At 35.0% G+C, this 15,284-nt stretch overlaps 2 protein-coding genes across 2 annotated transcripts; one reads left to right on the forward strand and one right to left on the reverse strand.

Annotated features, from left to right (window-relative positions):
• Positions 1-3,749: 3,749 nt before the first annotated feature.
• On the forward strand, positions 3,750-10,985 carry CHR1 (chromatin remodeling 1). Its single transcript, XM_078314863.1, has 16 exons — positions 3,750-3,877; positions 4,272-4,390; positions 5,568-5,963; positions 6,387-6,485; positions 6,699-7,045; positions 7,418-7,604; positions 7,703-7,878; positions 8,051-8,117; positions 8,195-8,381; positions 8,772-8,876; positions 9,272-9,369; positions 9,561-9,680; positions 9,773-9,892; positions 9,985-10,083; positions 10,300-10,401; positions 10,501-10,985. Exons 2-16 carry the CDS (start codon positions 4,313-4,315, stop codon positions 10,720-10,722), a joined length of 2,403 nt encoding a protein of 800 aa, XP_078170989.1. The 5' UTR covers positions 3,750-3,877; positions 4,272-4,312; the 3' UTR covers positions 10,723-10,985.
• Positions 10,986-11,602: 617 nt separating this feature from the next.
• Positions 11,603-13,754, reverse strand: LOC144565454 (glucan endo-1,3-beta-glucosidase 7-like). Its single transcript, XM_078315215.1, has 3 exons — positions 13,504-13,754; positions 12,182-13,248; positions 11,603-12,058 (listed from the first exon to the last, which is right to left on the reverse strand). The coding sequence occupies exons 1-3, from the start codon at positions 13,559-13,561 to the stop codon at positions 11,834-11,836; spliced, it is 1,350 nt and encodes a 449-aa protein (XP_078171341.1). The 5' UTR covers positions 13,562-13,754; the 3' UTR covers positions 11,603-11,833.
• Between the last annotated feature and the right edge of the window lie 1,530 nt (positions 13,755-15,284).

The raw sequence follows: 15,284 nt of genomic DNA on the forward strand, positions 1-15,284 counted from the left end.
ATTAGAACATTGCATAGATGTGTAGCTGAAAGTGATGGAGAGTTAGAAAATGCGGCCATTTTTATTAATAACCAAAAAAAAAGTTTTTTACAAAAGTAACATCAAAATCTGAGTTTTTCCAAATATAACCAAACTGCCAGGGATGCTGGCGGTCCACTTCTATAGCAGACCGCCAGGGACATGGGCGGTCTGCTAGGGACCAGACCGCCAGTGTTTCGGGCGGTCCGTTTTTTTTTTTTTTTTATAGATCTGATTTTTTTTATATTTTCATTTGTGAAGTTTTAGTTTTTTTTTGCTTAGGGTATTTGCCAAAAAATTAATTAGAATGTTTAAAACATAAACAAATTTTTTATTAAAGAACTGGGAGTTTAAAATTATAACAATTATAATATTAGTCTGAAATTTCGAAACAGTCAGACCTAATCGAATTTTGAAATTTATATCTTATAACTTAAATTATATATGTATATATATAGTTGTATGTATGTGGAGTTATATACATATATTCTTCTTTTATTAATATGAAATAAGTGGAGGGGCTATTTAGCAAATTTCCAAAAAAAAAAGCGGACCGCCCAGAACACTGGCGGTCTGGTCCCTAGCAGATCGCCCATGTCCCTGGCGGTCTGCTATAGAAGTGGACCGCCGGCATCCCTGGCGGTTTGGTTATATTTGGAAAAACTCTGATTTTGAGGTTACTTTTGTAAAAAACTTTTTTTTTTGGGTTATTAATAAAAATGGCCGTAGAAAATGTCTCCTCATCAATTTTTCTTTAATTGGTAGAGATAGCAGAGAGATTAAAAATAAATATGAAAATATATATATTAATCAGCAGATGTCTTGGTGCCTTAAGAATTGAGCTGAGATAATTAGATAATTAATTTTCAATTTAGTCCTCTAGTTTTCAAATATTACAGATGGAGATTTTACACAAATATATTGAATTGAGAATTTTGAGTTTTCAACTTAAAATTTCCAACATCATATTTAATTATAACTTAACTCTAATCTGATTCGTTAGATTGCAATTTTGTTACTGGCTCTGAGTTCAACAATAATACTTTAATTGATTTACAAGAACTGATTCAAAAATAATTATTATCGAGTCCGATTAGTATAACATCGGTGTCATATGACACAAATTTTAAATTTTATTGGATAGATTTTAAATGACTGATCCAATAGATTTTAAACGACTAATTCAAACCGATTTACTTTATGAGTGATGTTTTTTACATGCAATTTTTTTTAACTTTTCGAGTTATTTTAGTATAAAATTAAGCGGTAAAAATATTGAATATTGAGTGCATTAAAATCAACTTAAAAACTTTCATATTTGACTGCTTGATTTGATACTAAATAAATTAAAAAAATATATAAATTTTGCATGGAAATGCATGAGTAATGAAGTAGATCGGTTTGAACGGTATGGATTCACCGTTTAAAGTTGATTCGATAAATTTTGGAGTTGTAAATGACACTTATGTCATACCAGCCAAACTCATTACTATTTAATTTAAAATACTTAGCTATGAATATATGAATAAATTCTACGTAATAATGATGATTAAATACTTTTCGTCTAGAATGATGGAGATTAGATAAACCACATTCATACACACTAATGTTAATTAAAAAGTTAAATGCAGATTTAAAATTATTTATTTAAAATACTGAATAAAAAAGTTTTATAACGAGTACCAGCATAACATGAGTTTGGATTGAGTTAGTTATAACTTAATAACTCGATAAATCTATAGTTAAATACTCGATTAGAGTCGAATTTTGTATTTATATCATATTTAAAAAAAAATCATGAATTTGAGAGAATAACAAAAATATTCAGGCCGTCAAGCCAAATATGCAGCTCCAAAAACAGAGGGCCGTCAAATGCCCCTGTGAACCCAACAGCACAAACAAAAACCTCAACATTTGATTTTGATCAAATAACATTTGTCTAATAATTTTCAGAAATAAAACGAATAATTAATAATTTAAATATATTATAAAGAAAATTAATAAAATAGATAAATTATAAGATGTATTAAAACCAGTGTTGTAAAAAACGTCCATTTAGATCGATTAATCATTTGATTAATCATTGGCGGTGATCAAACTATCAAAAAATTTTCTGACTAATCGGCCGATTATTTTTTATTATGGCCGATTATTTCCGATTATTCTTGATTAATCACTTGGCGGTACCTTGTCCGTCCGACTACTGTTATTTACAAAACTAATTAAAAGTACTGAAATATTTTTCTGACATAATTTTTATTTTTGTGAGTAAAGGTTAGAGATCAAGCCACCCAACTATTTAATACCCTTGTAATGCAACAAAAGATTTTCTTCATCTAGGTTTCAAACACATAACCTCTCACATAGAGACAGGGGTGCAAATGGGTTGGATATTATCCGATCGTATCCGACTCTGTATTCGAAAATTTAATACAGATATCCGATATCTGAATATCCATGCGGATACGGATATAGTTTTGAATTTTAATTATTCGTATCCTAATAATAGATACATGTTATATAATTTAATATGAATTATGAAAAAAATATGTTATTCACTATTATAAAAAACGAATATCCGTATCCGTATCCGGTTAATATCCAATCCATATCCGTATCCGTCTAATATCCGATCCGTATCCGTATTCGAAAAATAAAAACGGATACGGATATGGTTTTACCACTATCTGATCGTTTGCATCCCTACATAGAGACCATGTGCCTTTGTCACTAGACCAAATGCTAGTTCTTGACATAATTTTTAAATGAGGAGGGTTCAAATGCCTCAATTTTTCGTGCCTCCATCATGCCTCCATTTTTTAAAACTTTAATAACTCAAAATTTAAAACTTAAAAGTCAAAATAAAACCGTTAGATGTGATCTATGTTATTTTCTCTATGTGCTCATAAAAAATTATCGCATTTTAATTTTGTTTTTATGTAAATCAATAAGTTAAAAAATCAACGTCTAAAATTATTCATATTAGTGCATTTTTTACAAGCTCTTGATGACAATCAAAATAAAATTGAAATGCCATAATTTTTTGCACGTGTATAAATAAAATGATGTAGATCATATCCAACAATTTTATTTTAACTTTTAAGTTTTAAATTTTAAATTATTAAAATTTTAAAAAATAGAGAAAAAAATGGAGGCATTTCAACCTCCTCTTTTTAAATTTCGGCGTTAGAGTCAATCAGAAGTAAAATCAACATGCAGCAGTTCACAAGTTCAAATGTTGGCAACCCTAACGGGGGAGTTAACTGTCCATTGGGAATGAAATGGAGAGAAGATTCAGATGCATTGGTTCCCACTACTGTACCCAGTCCGAAGTCTGAACTCCCAGTGGTCAAATTGCAAATTTAATTTTCTCTACTGAAGTCTAAAAGCCACAGCCCACAGGACACGAGTCCACATAAAGGATACTAATGCCCCGTTTGAGTTCAGCTCAGAACCGTCCGATCAGAATCCGGGCGAATCCGGCCCACGGATGCAATGCACGGGATCCTCTTTAGATTCGTGCTAATACGTAACGAACGGATCGGATCTAAAACTCAACCGGTGCGTTAATGCAGAGGTTACCCTGGGATGTAAGCACGAATAACACGAATCGATAGTACACTGTAGAAGTACCCTGGGATATAAACACGAATAACACCTATGCCTACTGGGTCTCCTCGTAAATAAAGACAAATATGAGGGCATTTCTGCTGTCTCTCTCTCTTCTCAGTTTTCCCGCCCAAACCCTTATTGTTTATTCTCTCTCCCGTCGCCGCTGCTTTTTACCCAGTAAATCAGTAATCTTCTCTCCGTCTCTCTCTCTCCCCCCTTTTTTCTCCCATTAGGCATCAGTCATCAGGTATGGGAAGTATCTTTATTTATTTATTTATTTTGTTTTCAATTCTTGCCCTTTTGCTACTGCTTTTCGAGAAAGTTTTTGTCCTTTTAAATTCCAACAGTGTTTTCAAATTTAATTTTATTTAATAGCACGAATTTCAAAGAATGGAACAGTATTTCATTTAAAATTTTCTCTCGTTTTATTTTGTTGATAGCAGTTAGTCGGTAGGAGGTATTGCATCTTTTGTTCTATAAAAAAATATTTATTACTGTGTAGTTCTATTTTCTTTGAAATTAAAATTATTCAAACTTTCGAGGTTTCACTTTCAGCACATCAAAGCAAAAGGAGCTCGAACTCCATATATGTATCAATTTCGGCCTCTAATTTTTGTTATTTTTTACAATTTTTTGACAAGTTACCCTTTAAAGAAGAGTTTGCGGTGTGATTTGCGATATAATGGAGGTGCCGATGGTAAATGGGGCGAACAAAACCGATGCGACTGCTGATTCTCCCACTTCAGTCTTAAAAGATGAGGTGTTTGTCTCTATTTTCGTTCATACTTTTAGTCAATAATCTTTAATCTGTTTAAATGCGTTTTATGATATTTGGTTGAGGTCTAGGGTTTAACGGTAATGGCTTTTTAGTCTATTTTAATTCTTGTTCTTGGAATAAATCTGTTGTTTTGTTGGGGTAGGATTATTTGTTCAAAAAGGATCCTTAAACTTACTACTTAGTTTTAGAGATTAATATTAGGATTTGATAAGTTTTTACTTAATCTTGCTTAAAAGTTAAATTCATTTTATTTTGCTACTGTTTTCGGTGAAGTGTCATGTTTCTCAAACGTTAGTAAAGATTAATGCTTTAAGTTTAGAGTATCTTTTGTATCTCTAAATCTGACACATCATTCTATGTTGGTACTTTATGCATTTTCATACATTGATCAGCTCTATCAACATCTGCAATGTTAATGAATTATCTCTAAACCTTTGGTTTTCCTTTTCTTTATAGGGAAAATTCCGGTTCTAGTCCTCGAACATTTCCAAAAGAACCCAGTTGGTCCTTGTACTTTTATTTGCATTATTTTGGTACTTGAACCAAATTAGTCCATTTTCTTTACAAAAAACTAAGTTACTCCTTTCATCAAATTTTTGCTGGTGTGGATTGTTTATTTACAATGTGCGCCTGTAGTTTGCCACTTAAATTTGAGCCAAGTACAAAAAAAAGTTAAATCAGAGACTATGAGTACTTTTCAAATCCAGTCCTGAAAAAAGCGGAAAGTAGGGTTTAGTGAAAAATGTAGTGTTGTCAACATAGGGCTAAATATCTAAATTGATAAATATCATTAGATTTAGTTTATATCAATACGGTGAGATGTGAATCGAGGTGGCAGACCAGAGATCCACGCACCAAATAAAATAATCCATGTCAAAAGAAAAATCTGTTGGAATGACTAAATCAATTCCTTTTGGAAAGTAAAGGCAATTTTTGTTCATAGAAAAACATTTTAAAGGATCAAGTTGGTGCAAATGAAACTTCGAGGGCCAGTTTGGTTTTTCTAAAGAAGTTTGAGGATTAAAACCTGAATTTTCCCTTGTTTATACAGTTACATCCAGTTTTTCCTCTCAAAGACTTTGCTAGAACAATGAATCCTAAATACTTCAAAGTTTCTCTTCATATCATTGATAGATTTTGTTTTCTTTTCACTTTCAAGGAGGCACTTACTGTCAAAGAAGAAGGAAGGTCAGAAATGGAGGTATCTTCTCTTCCTATGGACTTTGAGGCAAAGAATGGCGATGCTTCCCTGATATCAAAAGCTATCAAACAAGAAGAAGAAATACTTGCTGTCAAAGAGGAAGTTAGTTCAGAAACGGAAATATACTCTCTTCCTATGGACTTTGAGGCAAAGAATGGTGATGCTTCACTGATAACAGAAGCTATGAAACAAGAAGAAGAAAAACTGCAAGAGGCAAGAGCTAAAGAAGAGGAAGAGGCTGCCAAGTCAAGGAGATTAGACCCAAATTTCAAGTTTAGCAAGCTTGATGAATTGCTGACCCAGACTCAACTCTACTCTGAGTTCCTCCTAGAAAGAATGGAAGATATTACCGCGGTAACTATTTTTCAGGATCTCTTTTCTGTTTTATTCAGAGAAGAGGTGAAGGAAAAGAATATATGTTTTTGGCTTTGGTAAAACACCTGTTGATGTGTCTTTACTGTGGAAAATTGGGACTAGTTTCTGCTGTGGATATTAATTTCACTAGAAACCAATAAACAAAATGTTGCCTAAGGATTTAAATTAAAATCTTTTTAGTTTGGCTAATATTTTGTTAAAATCCTAAGGCAATATGAATTTTATAGAAATTTGGTTAAGCCTTCTTATTTATGATAGCTTTGTACATTCCTCTAAATTCTAATGAGGACTGGGCATTTACTAGCTCTACATGTATATTGAACTTTTCTGAGGTAATATTTTATGTAATATATCAATAGTATAGGTTTGTTCATATTAATTTACTTGTTTATTTGCAAGCAGAATAAAGTGGAGCAGGAAGAGGAAGAGGAAAAGCCAAAAGAAAAACAGAAAGGTCGTGGCTGCAAGCGCAAGGCCTCTTCTTCCAATCAATATAATGATGTAAGTTACATACAATTCATATATACATATGTGATGTCAATATGTATTAATGTTTATTTCGTACTTTGTTGGTTGAATCACAAGGCATATATAGGGTCACTATTTTTAGACAGAAAGGTCTTTGGTGTATGTTTTTGAGCCCACCTTTATAATAAGTACGAGTATTTCTTCTGTCTCTTTCAACTGGATCATGATGTTTCTCATTCTTTTTAGAATAAAGCTAAGAAAGCAGTTGCGGCCATGCTGAGAAGATCCTCTGACACTGTGTCCCCTGAAGACTCCAGCCTAACTGAAGCCGAGATATGTGAAAGAGAGCAAAAGAAGCTGGTACCATTGTTGACTGGAGGGAGGCTGAAGCCATACCAAATCAAGGGGGTTAAGTGGATGATATCTCTGTGGCACAATGGTTTGAATGGGATTTTGGCCGACCAAATGGGCCTTGGCAAGACAATTCAGACTATTGGGTTTCTTGCACACCTTAAAGGGGAGGGACTGCACGGACCTTATATGGTCATAGCTCCTCTTTCTACTCTTTCTAATTGGGTCAGTGAGGTTGCGAGGTACTGTGCTCCTCTTTTTAAGCATCTTTAAACTCGTTGCGGGTACACCGAGTTGGTAGGCAATTCCTCATGAATTGTAGAGACTAATTACTTCAGAGGAAGGTAGACATAAATAATTCAAACAGTAAAGGAGCAGGTATACTCCCCTTTCAAAAACTCTTCAACTATTATTGCTATAGTAGTCATCTAATCCAGTAGTGGTGCATACCAGTTTGCATCATGACTAGTTGACAACAATAATACAACTAAGCAATTATTGGTGTACTCAGAATTTTGCCTAGCCCTGTATTCCTTCAACTAGGCTTCTTGTGTTTGCGTAAAGTTGGTATGTTCATTTCAACATCTGGTATTATATCATTGATAAAACTGCAGGTTTGCCCCTTCCCTGAGTGCCATAATATATCATGGAAATAAATATGAAAGAGCTGATATAAGGAGGAAGCATATGCCCAAGCAAATAGGCCCGGAATTCCCACTTGTTGTCACTTCATATGAGATGGCATTGTTTGATGCCAGATTCCTTTCTCAATACCAGTGGAAATATGTGGTTGTTGATGAGGTACTTGTTGATTTAAGCCATACCTATGTATGTATCACTGTGTGATGGCTGGCTGGTTACAGTGTCTGACTTTTGTCTTGCTCATATTCTTCATGTAGGGGCACCGGTTGAAGAACACAAAATGCAAACTAATGCAGGAGTTAAGGCGGATTCCAATGGAGAATAAGCTTCTTCTGACAGGAACACCCCTTCAGAATAACTTGGCAGAGCTGTGGTCCCTTTTGAACTTCATTCTACCTGATATTTTCTCATCTCAGACAGAGTTTGAGTCATGGTATGTACTAAAAATATCCCTTCGTCAATTAGTGTTGTCACTAATCCATTGTTGAATGTTTAGGTACTAACCCTGTGTTCACATGGTTTGCAAACATGTATTTTCTAGTTAAAGGTTCTCTACTAGGCTAAACTGATCTTTTTCATTTTCTTTTTCTTAAAAAAAATCTAAGGTTTAACCTCTCAGGGAGGGAAACTGATGCTGAGCAACAAGAAAATGATGAGAAGATGAGACTTCAGGTTGTATTTTCTTTTATGTTTCTCTTTAGTTTATTTTTTTGTCTTCTGTTTTCTTTTCCTTATCTGTTATTATCTAGGTTGTATCAAAACTGCATGGAATTCTTCGACCATTTCTATTGAGGAGAATGAAGGTGGATGTGGAGCAGAATCTGCCCAAAAAGAAAGAGATAATATTGTATGCCAACATGACAAACAGGCAGAAAGAGATACAAGATCACTTGATCAACAAAACCTTTCATGAATATGTTGAGAATAGTAAAGAATGTGAGTGCATTCCTAAGATTTTTTTTTATTTTTTTGAAGGGTCTTAGGTGTTATATTGCATACTGCAGAATACTTTTCAAAAGATCATACTAATTAAGGGTTTGTGTTGGCAGTGATACCAATTAGCAAGATCATTCGAATACAAACACAAAAAAAGGAAAACAGTAGTAAAAACCATTTGTACATGATGACACTTTCAAGGCTGTAATAAATGAAGTTGTTAAGAAAAGTTGCTTGATACCTATACAAAAGAGGTGGCATAAGTCCTTGTTAAAAATTTGATTCTTGATTTATATTTTTCCTGTTAATTTATTTTCTGGGTGTGCAAGAAGGTTGCTACACTTGAACTATGAATGTTAATTATTTTACATTTTTATGTTATAAAAACAGTGACCATGAAAACTGGTATGAGAGGAAAGCTCAATAACCTGGTTGTTCAGCTAAGAAAGAATTGTGCCCATCCCGATCTGTTGGAATCTGCTTATGACACTTCAGGCACGCCTAAAGCCAAATTTGCTTGAATTTTTTTTTATAATTTTCTCTTAGGGAAGTGATCAGTGCACCCCTTTATCTGCTCCCTAAAAGTATCTATTATTTCTTTGAAAGATATACCAAATAGTAAAAATGTTTATATCTTTTAAAAAGTTTGGAAGTAATAGTTGAACATGGATGCAATCTGTATTTCAGGCAATCACTACTTGCATATATCTGTCTCAAAGGTCTTTTACAGTGTTTATACCAAAAAGATATAAACAACTTTACAATCAGGTATAGTGTAATCACTTTCACCTGTGCAGATTTGGGGGGGGGGGGGGGGGGGGGGTAAGGGAGTGAATTTCACTTATATTATATTAATGTGGGTTAATTTCGTTCTATTGCTTCTATTTCAGGGTATTTATACCCACCCATAAATGAGCTTCTGAAGCAATGTGGCAAATTTCGACTCATGGACCGTTTGCTCAGCTTGCTCCTTGCTCAAAAGCACAAGGCACAGCCACTTCTTTTGAATAATAAATTGAATTCAAACCATCCAAGTGTTGTAGAGTAAAAGCTTGTATCAACAAAATCCACCTGTAAATATAAACAATCAGAAAGAAAAGACAAACTATAAAAGCAGACCATTTTTTCTTCTTTTCCAAATTTTCATCATGAAATTCTCAGTGTTTTTACCCCATGTAGGTGCTAATATTCTCTCAATGGACGAAAGTACTAGATATCTTAGACTATTATTTGGCTGAGAAGAACTTTGAGGTTTGCCGCATTGATGGTAATGTTAAGCTTGCTGAAAGGAAGCGTCAGGTATTAAATCATTCAGGCTGAATCCCTCACAAAATCAAGGTTGTGCTTTTGCTTTCTCCGATGGTAATTCATTTTCCCTGTTATGATGGCAGATAGATCTATTTAATGACATGAATAGCAATTTGAATATTTTTCTCCTGAGCACCCGTGCTGGCGGGCTCGGTATCAATCTGACAGCTGCTGATACCTGTATTTTGTATGACAGTGACTGGGTATGATCTTCACTATTGTTATTGCATTATTAGCTTTTTTTTTTTTTTTTAATGTGATGAACTAATTTTACATTTTAATTTGAGTACTTCAGAACCCTCAATGTGATCTACAAGCTATGGATCGCTGCCATAGGATTGGCCAGACTAAGCCAGTACATGTGTATCGCCTTGCAACAGCAAATTCCGTTGAGGTATGTGTGAAGGCTTAAAATGTCAATGTATTCGTTGGGCATTTTTTATGTTAGTCTCCAAATTTGTTTTTTGTATATCGGTCCTTTCACTCTTATTTTCTGTGTACCTGACAGAATCACACTTGAAGGTAGCGGTTGCTACTCCTTATATTTGTCTGCTGGCTAGCTAATGCTTGCTTGATTAAGCCTGTAAATTTTCATATATTTTTTGTACAGGGTCGCATCATAAAGAGGGCTTTCGGTAAGCTGAAGTTGGAGCATGTTGTTATTGGTAAAGGGCAGTTCCATCAAGACCGAGTCAAACAAAACACTTTCGAGGTACAGTTTGTATTCTTTCACTGGTTACTGCATACATTTTAATGAAATCCCATGAAAAAATGTAACCTAAGATTGTGTCTTTTATTCATGCAATTCCAGGATGAGGAGCTGTTAGCCCTTCTCAGGGATGATCCAAGTGAAGAAGACAAACTAATACAGGCTGACATCAGTGATGATGATCTATCAAGAGTCATGGATAGAAGTGACCTAGTGGGCCCCGCTGGCAGCTGTAATTCTGTACTTCCCCTGAAGGGACCTGGATGGGAGGTTGTGCTCCCTGCTAAGAGCGGGGGAAGTGTTCTCTCGTCTCTTAACAGTTAGGTGTGAAGTGCTTCTCTGGTTAACTAGGGCCTTGGTCTTTTTTTTGTTGGTGCCCTAAAAAGACTTTAAACAATCCGGTAATGTACTTCCAAATTTTGTATAGGAATTGCCCCACCATCTTCAAGAGATTTAGGGTTGTATGATCGTTAGGATGCTTTAATTTAATCCTTTTGTGTACTGTACTGGGATGTGCTGGCTGTTGCATTTTTTGATGAACTTACTATGCAGCAAATTTTTATATGATAAGCTTGATGGTTATATAACTTGCTGGGTTTTTCTAGTGAAATGTAGTATCTCTATGATGATTGATTAATTGAAACAGGATAAATATTTTTCCCGTTTATATTGCCAAAGTACAAACTTTAGCGTTTACTTTTGTCAGGAAAAGCTTCAGGTATTTGTAAAGTTAGTGTTAAATTCTTGATTTATTATGCAACTTTACTTCTGCTCTATTGAGTGAATTATTGCATGTTTAGGTGGTGTGGAAAATGATATAAACATTACGAGTCAGTGCGCATATGTGTATCATGGTTGCATGTAGATTGGGAATACTTGGGATGGCATTGACAGGTGATGCCACTATGCCAGATTGTAATTGTACCCACATTATAAAAGATCTCAACCTCGGAAAACCGAAAAGCAAAGTAGAGAAAATAAAGTGTTTGGTGTTTTCTTTTTTCCCCAAAATAGCGCGTAGGCTATGAGAAACCTTAAGTTGTGATAAAAGGTGCTACTCAGCTTTCTTTTTTGATGATGCACTTGCTAAAGAGGGAGTGCACTTTAAATTAAATTAGTTTCAAATCTTTCTTTTTGGTAACACAAGTTTTCTTAACCATTAAGCAGACTGCGTCAGTTACCCACATAGCTAGTACAATTGAAGGAAAAATAAATAAAAACAATAAGAAAAAGGTCGTACAATCTGTGTCTGATAACTATACCCTCTGATTAAATCCAGTGGTGCCTGACGATTATAGCCATTAAACCCAAAACTTCGAATGGAGGTGCGTCTTCTCGTGAGGAAAATCTAGTTGCTTCAAGTTTTGCTTTATTTCTCCTTTTAACTCATGGCAAAATAAGCAAAATCAAACTTATCTAATTCGTAACCCAATTTTCACAGGAACAAAGACAGAATATAAAGGCTGAAAAAAATGGAAATATTTAATTGTTTCGGATGCACACTCTGGCGTGGTGCAGTTGAACTTGGGAGCTTGCAATCAGTGCCTGAAGCTGGCTGGATCGTACCATTAGCCTCGCTTCCGCGTACCGATACACCACAACTTGTAGATGGGCTAATTGATGGGCTGGTTGCTGTTGTCGTTGACTGAGTTGGCATCCCCTGAATCAAAACAAAGATAATATTGAATACTTGCTCTGGCATCTGATGGACATAATGTGCTTACCATTAGATATTTGAATGTAAAAGAAAATAATTGAGGAAGGGGAGGATCAGAGCTTATACCTGAGTTGGTGCTGAGGCACTGGTATCCTTGGCGATGCTAGTGCTAGGACTAGGGGCAGGGGCAGGGGCAGGGGCAGATGCAGGGGCAAAACTGACAGAATTTTTTAACAAACCAGCATCATAATTCTCACTCAAATTAAGGTTGAACAAACCAAATGAGCGCTCAGATGTGGGTCCTGGTTTGAGATCTTCGTCATACAGTGCAAACAGGTATGTCTCAACAGATTTCCCAGGTACACGTGGCGTACCAGCAAGTGACCGAAGATGCGTCACGAGGTTGCCATTGTATTCACGTGCATTTTCCATTGTTGCTCCGGGTTCGGTAGCGTCCCCACTGTGGGGCCAGCCTGTCTCGGCCACTACTATTTCCACTTTGGTAAACCCCTTTGCATCAAGAGCGGCACGAATTGCATCAACTTGCGCATCAAACATGTTCATATAGGTCAGACCTGAGTTTGCATCGACCCGGCCTGGATTTGGTTGGAAGAGGCAAAATGCAAGCGTTTCAGGTCGGGTGTCAGATGCATAAGCAAAATACGGGTATGGATTGATCATTAGTGGTGAACCTGTGCGGTTTAGAAAGGCAAGTAATGGGTCAAGGTAAGTCGAAAAATCTGGTTTAAAGGCACCAGCTGAAGGTGGATTGGACTGGGACATTATATCCATGGCATGAACAGTCGAAATTTTAATATTTGATGATGGAGGTAAAGCCGAAAGAAGGTTTTCCATAGCCGGCACGAGTTGTGCAGAGATTGAGGGCCCACCAAAGGAGAAAACCTCATTGCCGACCGAAATGGAGGAGATAGATTTGAGGGAAGGTAGGTTGGAGGCGAGCCAAGAGGCAGCAGCAGAAGGAGACGAGGCCAGGACAGGGATGTCTCCATTTACAACGCCGACAAGGAGCGAAATGGAGGGGACTGTTTCGACAGCAGAGATTATTTTAGGGTTGGTGTCATACAGCCGAAGCTTTTGAAATGCAGTTGAAGCCAGAAGCCGAGCAGTGGCTGATGGAGCCGGGAGGTTATCAGCCAATTGACCATAGTTTATTCCCAAAATTGACTGTGATGCTGTTTCAATAAAACTGAATTTAATAGTATATAATATAAGCAAAATTAATTAGGTCAATGCTGCAGTGCACTAATTGCACGAGTTCTTCTCTCTAAGCAAGAAAAAACAAATCTCAGTTCTACAGTAATATAAGCACAAATCCACTTTCCCAATTAATATGGTGCTCAAATGAAAGCTATTAGCTACTAATTGAACAAGTTATAAACTCAACTGAGAGCTCTCAACTAAATAAATCAAGGAGGAAACGAACTTACCAGAAGAAAGTACAGAGATGTAGAATCCTAATATCGCAACTAGTAGCAGTCCTTTCATCTTCTATAAATCAATCCCAAATTTTCTCAAGGGGAGAGAGGGGGGTTGTTATTGCATTGAAGTGTATAAATAGTGGAGGCGGGATGGTGGTAGAAGGAAGGTTCAATTAAAACAAGCTGCAATTATTAAGTACCAAAAAGGAAACAGCGGAGAAGCGAAGCGCAAAGCTTGTCTTTTTACTTTCTCTCTTATAAATATATATTTCATAAAAAAAAAAAAAGCAGAAAAGCAAAAGTGGTGTGCTGGAGTGGCCAGCGCTTAGACTTAGCTTACCGCACTAGAAAAGAATTGCATCACTCCTAAGTAAACAGCGCGTGAGATTCTCTCCTGCGTGGGATGGAACCTGACAACTTAATCTCTCTTTAAGATTTGTATGGACTGTTTAAAAAAGTTGACTTAGCTAAAGAAAGTACTTCCATACGTTGATATCTTCAGTTACTTTGATCTGACAACAAGTTTGAATTTTTTTTTTTAATAACCACAATTAAAATAATGTAATTTAATAAACCATCATAATTACTTAATTTTTACAAAAATCACAAATACCGAATAATCAGAAATTTTTTTAATAGCCCTATTAAAAGTGAAATATACTAAACCAACATAATTATTTTAATTTTACAAATCAGAAGTACCAAATAGGTTATTCAGTATATATAAATGATACAAAATAATCTATTGGTACAATCCCCATGTCACAATTTTCTTATGGTAAATGTTGCATAAAATTGGTGAAATTACAACGTACTGAATAGGCTATTCACCTCTTGTATGTAACGAATAGCACATTCAGTACTTTTGAATTTTGTAAAAAAAAAGTAATCATATTGTTTCAGTAAATTTCATCAGCTTAATCATAGTTATTAAAAAAGTTAAATATCGATGGCTAATCTTATTCAGCTAGGTAAGAAAGTATTGGTTTTCTAATTAATTTTTTGTTGTTGTTACATCTTTGGAAAATAAACGAAAGATTCTCAGTATAATTATAAAACATTTTTATTAATAAATTTATTTGATAGTCATAACAATTGATAAAAATATTTAAATTAAAAAAATGGTTAATTCTTATCGTAACAGTTACTTTGATATGATAGATCATGTATCAAAGTGTATGTAATTTTGGATCCGATTGGTTTATTCTCGAACAGCTTCAAAAGTAAATTATTTAATTTCATCTGCAGGATTTTATTAGATCGGCATTCGGCAACTTGCAAGATATTAACGTGTGCATCCTAAATTAGTCACGTGTCCTCCACTATAGTTTACTGTCCATTCGGAGAGAAATCTGACTTTCCTTCGGGAAATATATCTTGCTCTTGAACAAAATAAATAATAATAATATATATTTTTTGGGGGGTTGGGGGTTCGAATTATAATGACAGTAAACAAAATATCGTTTTATTGAATAAATAATAAAATAGAACTTCGTTTTTTCTTTTAAGAATATTCTGGAATGTGGACAAAAAAGCTTGAGATGAGCTATGGTGAGTTGCGAAGTAAAACGCGTTTTTACTTTATGCCGTATTTTTATTTTGAAAGTTCAAACGACCGATCCGAACCGTTAGATGTGATCTCCATATTGAAATGTGCTTGGAGACCAAATTTTACATTTTTTGAAATTTTTTTACTATTTATTAAGCAATTTTGAAAACTGCTATTTTGCTGTAAACAGTAAAAATTTCTGGACCATCGGATCAGCGATTTTCAAAATTGTTTAATAAAT

Source organism: Carex rostrata, chromosome 14, assembly GCF_964058835.1.
Source record: "Carex rostrata chromosome 14, lpCarRost1.2, whole genome shotgun sequence".
NCBI classification, from domain to species: domain Eukaryota; kingdom Viridiplantae; phylum Streptophyta; class Magnoliopsida; order Poales; family Cyperaceae; genus Carex; species Carex rostrata.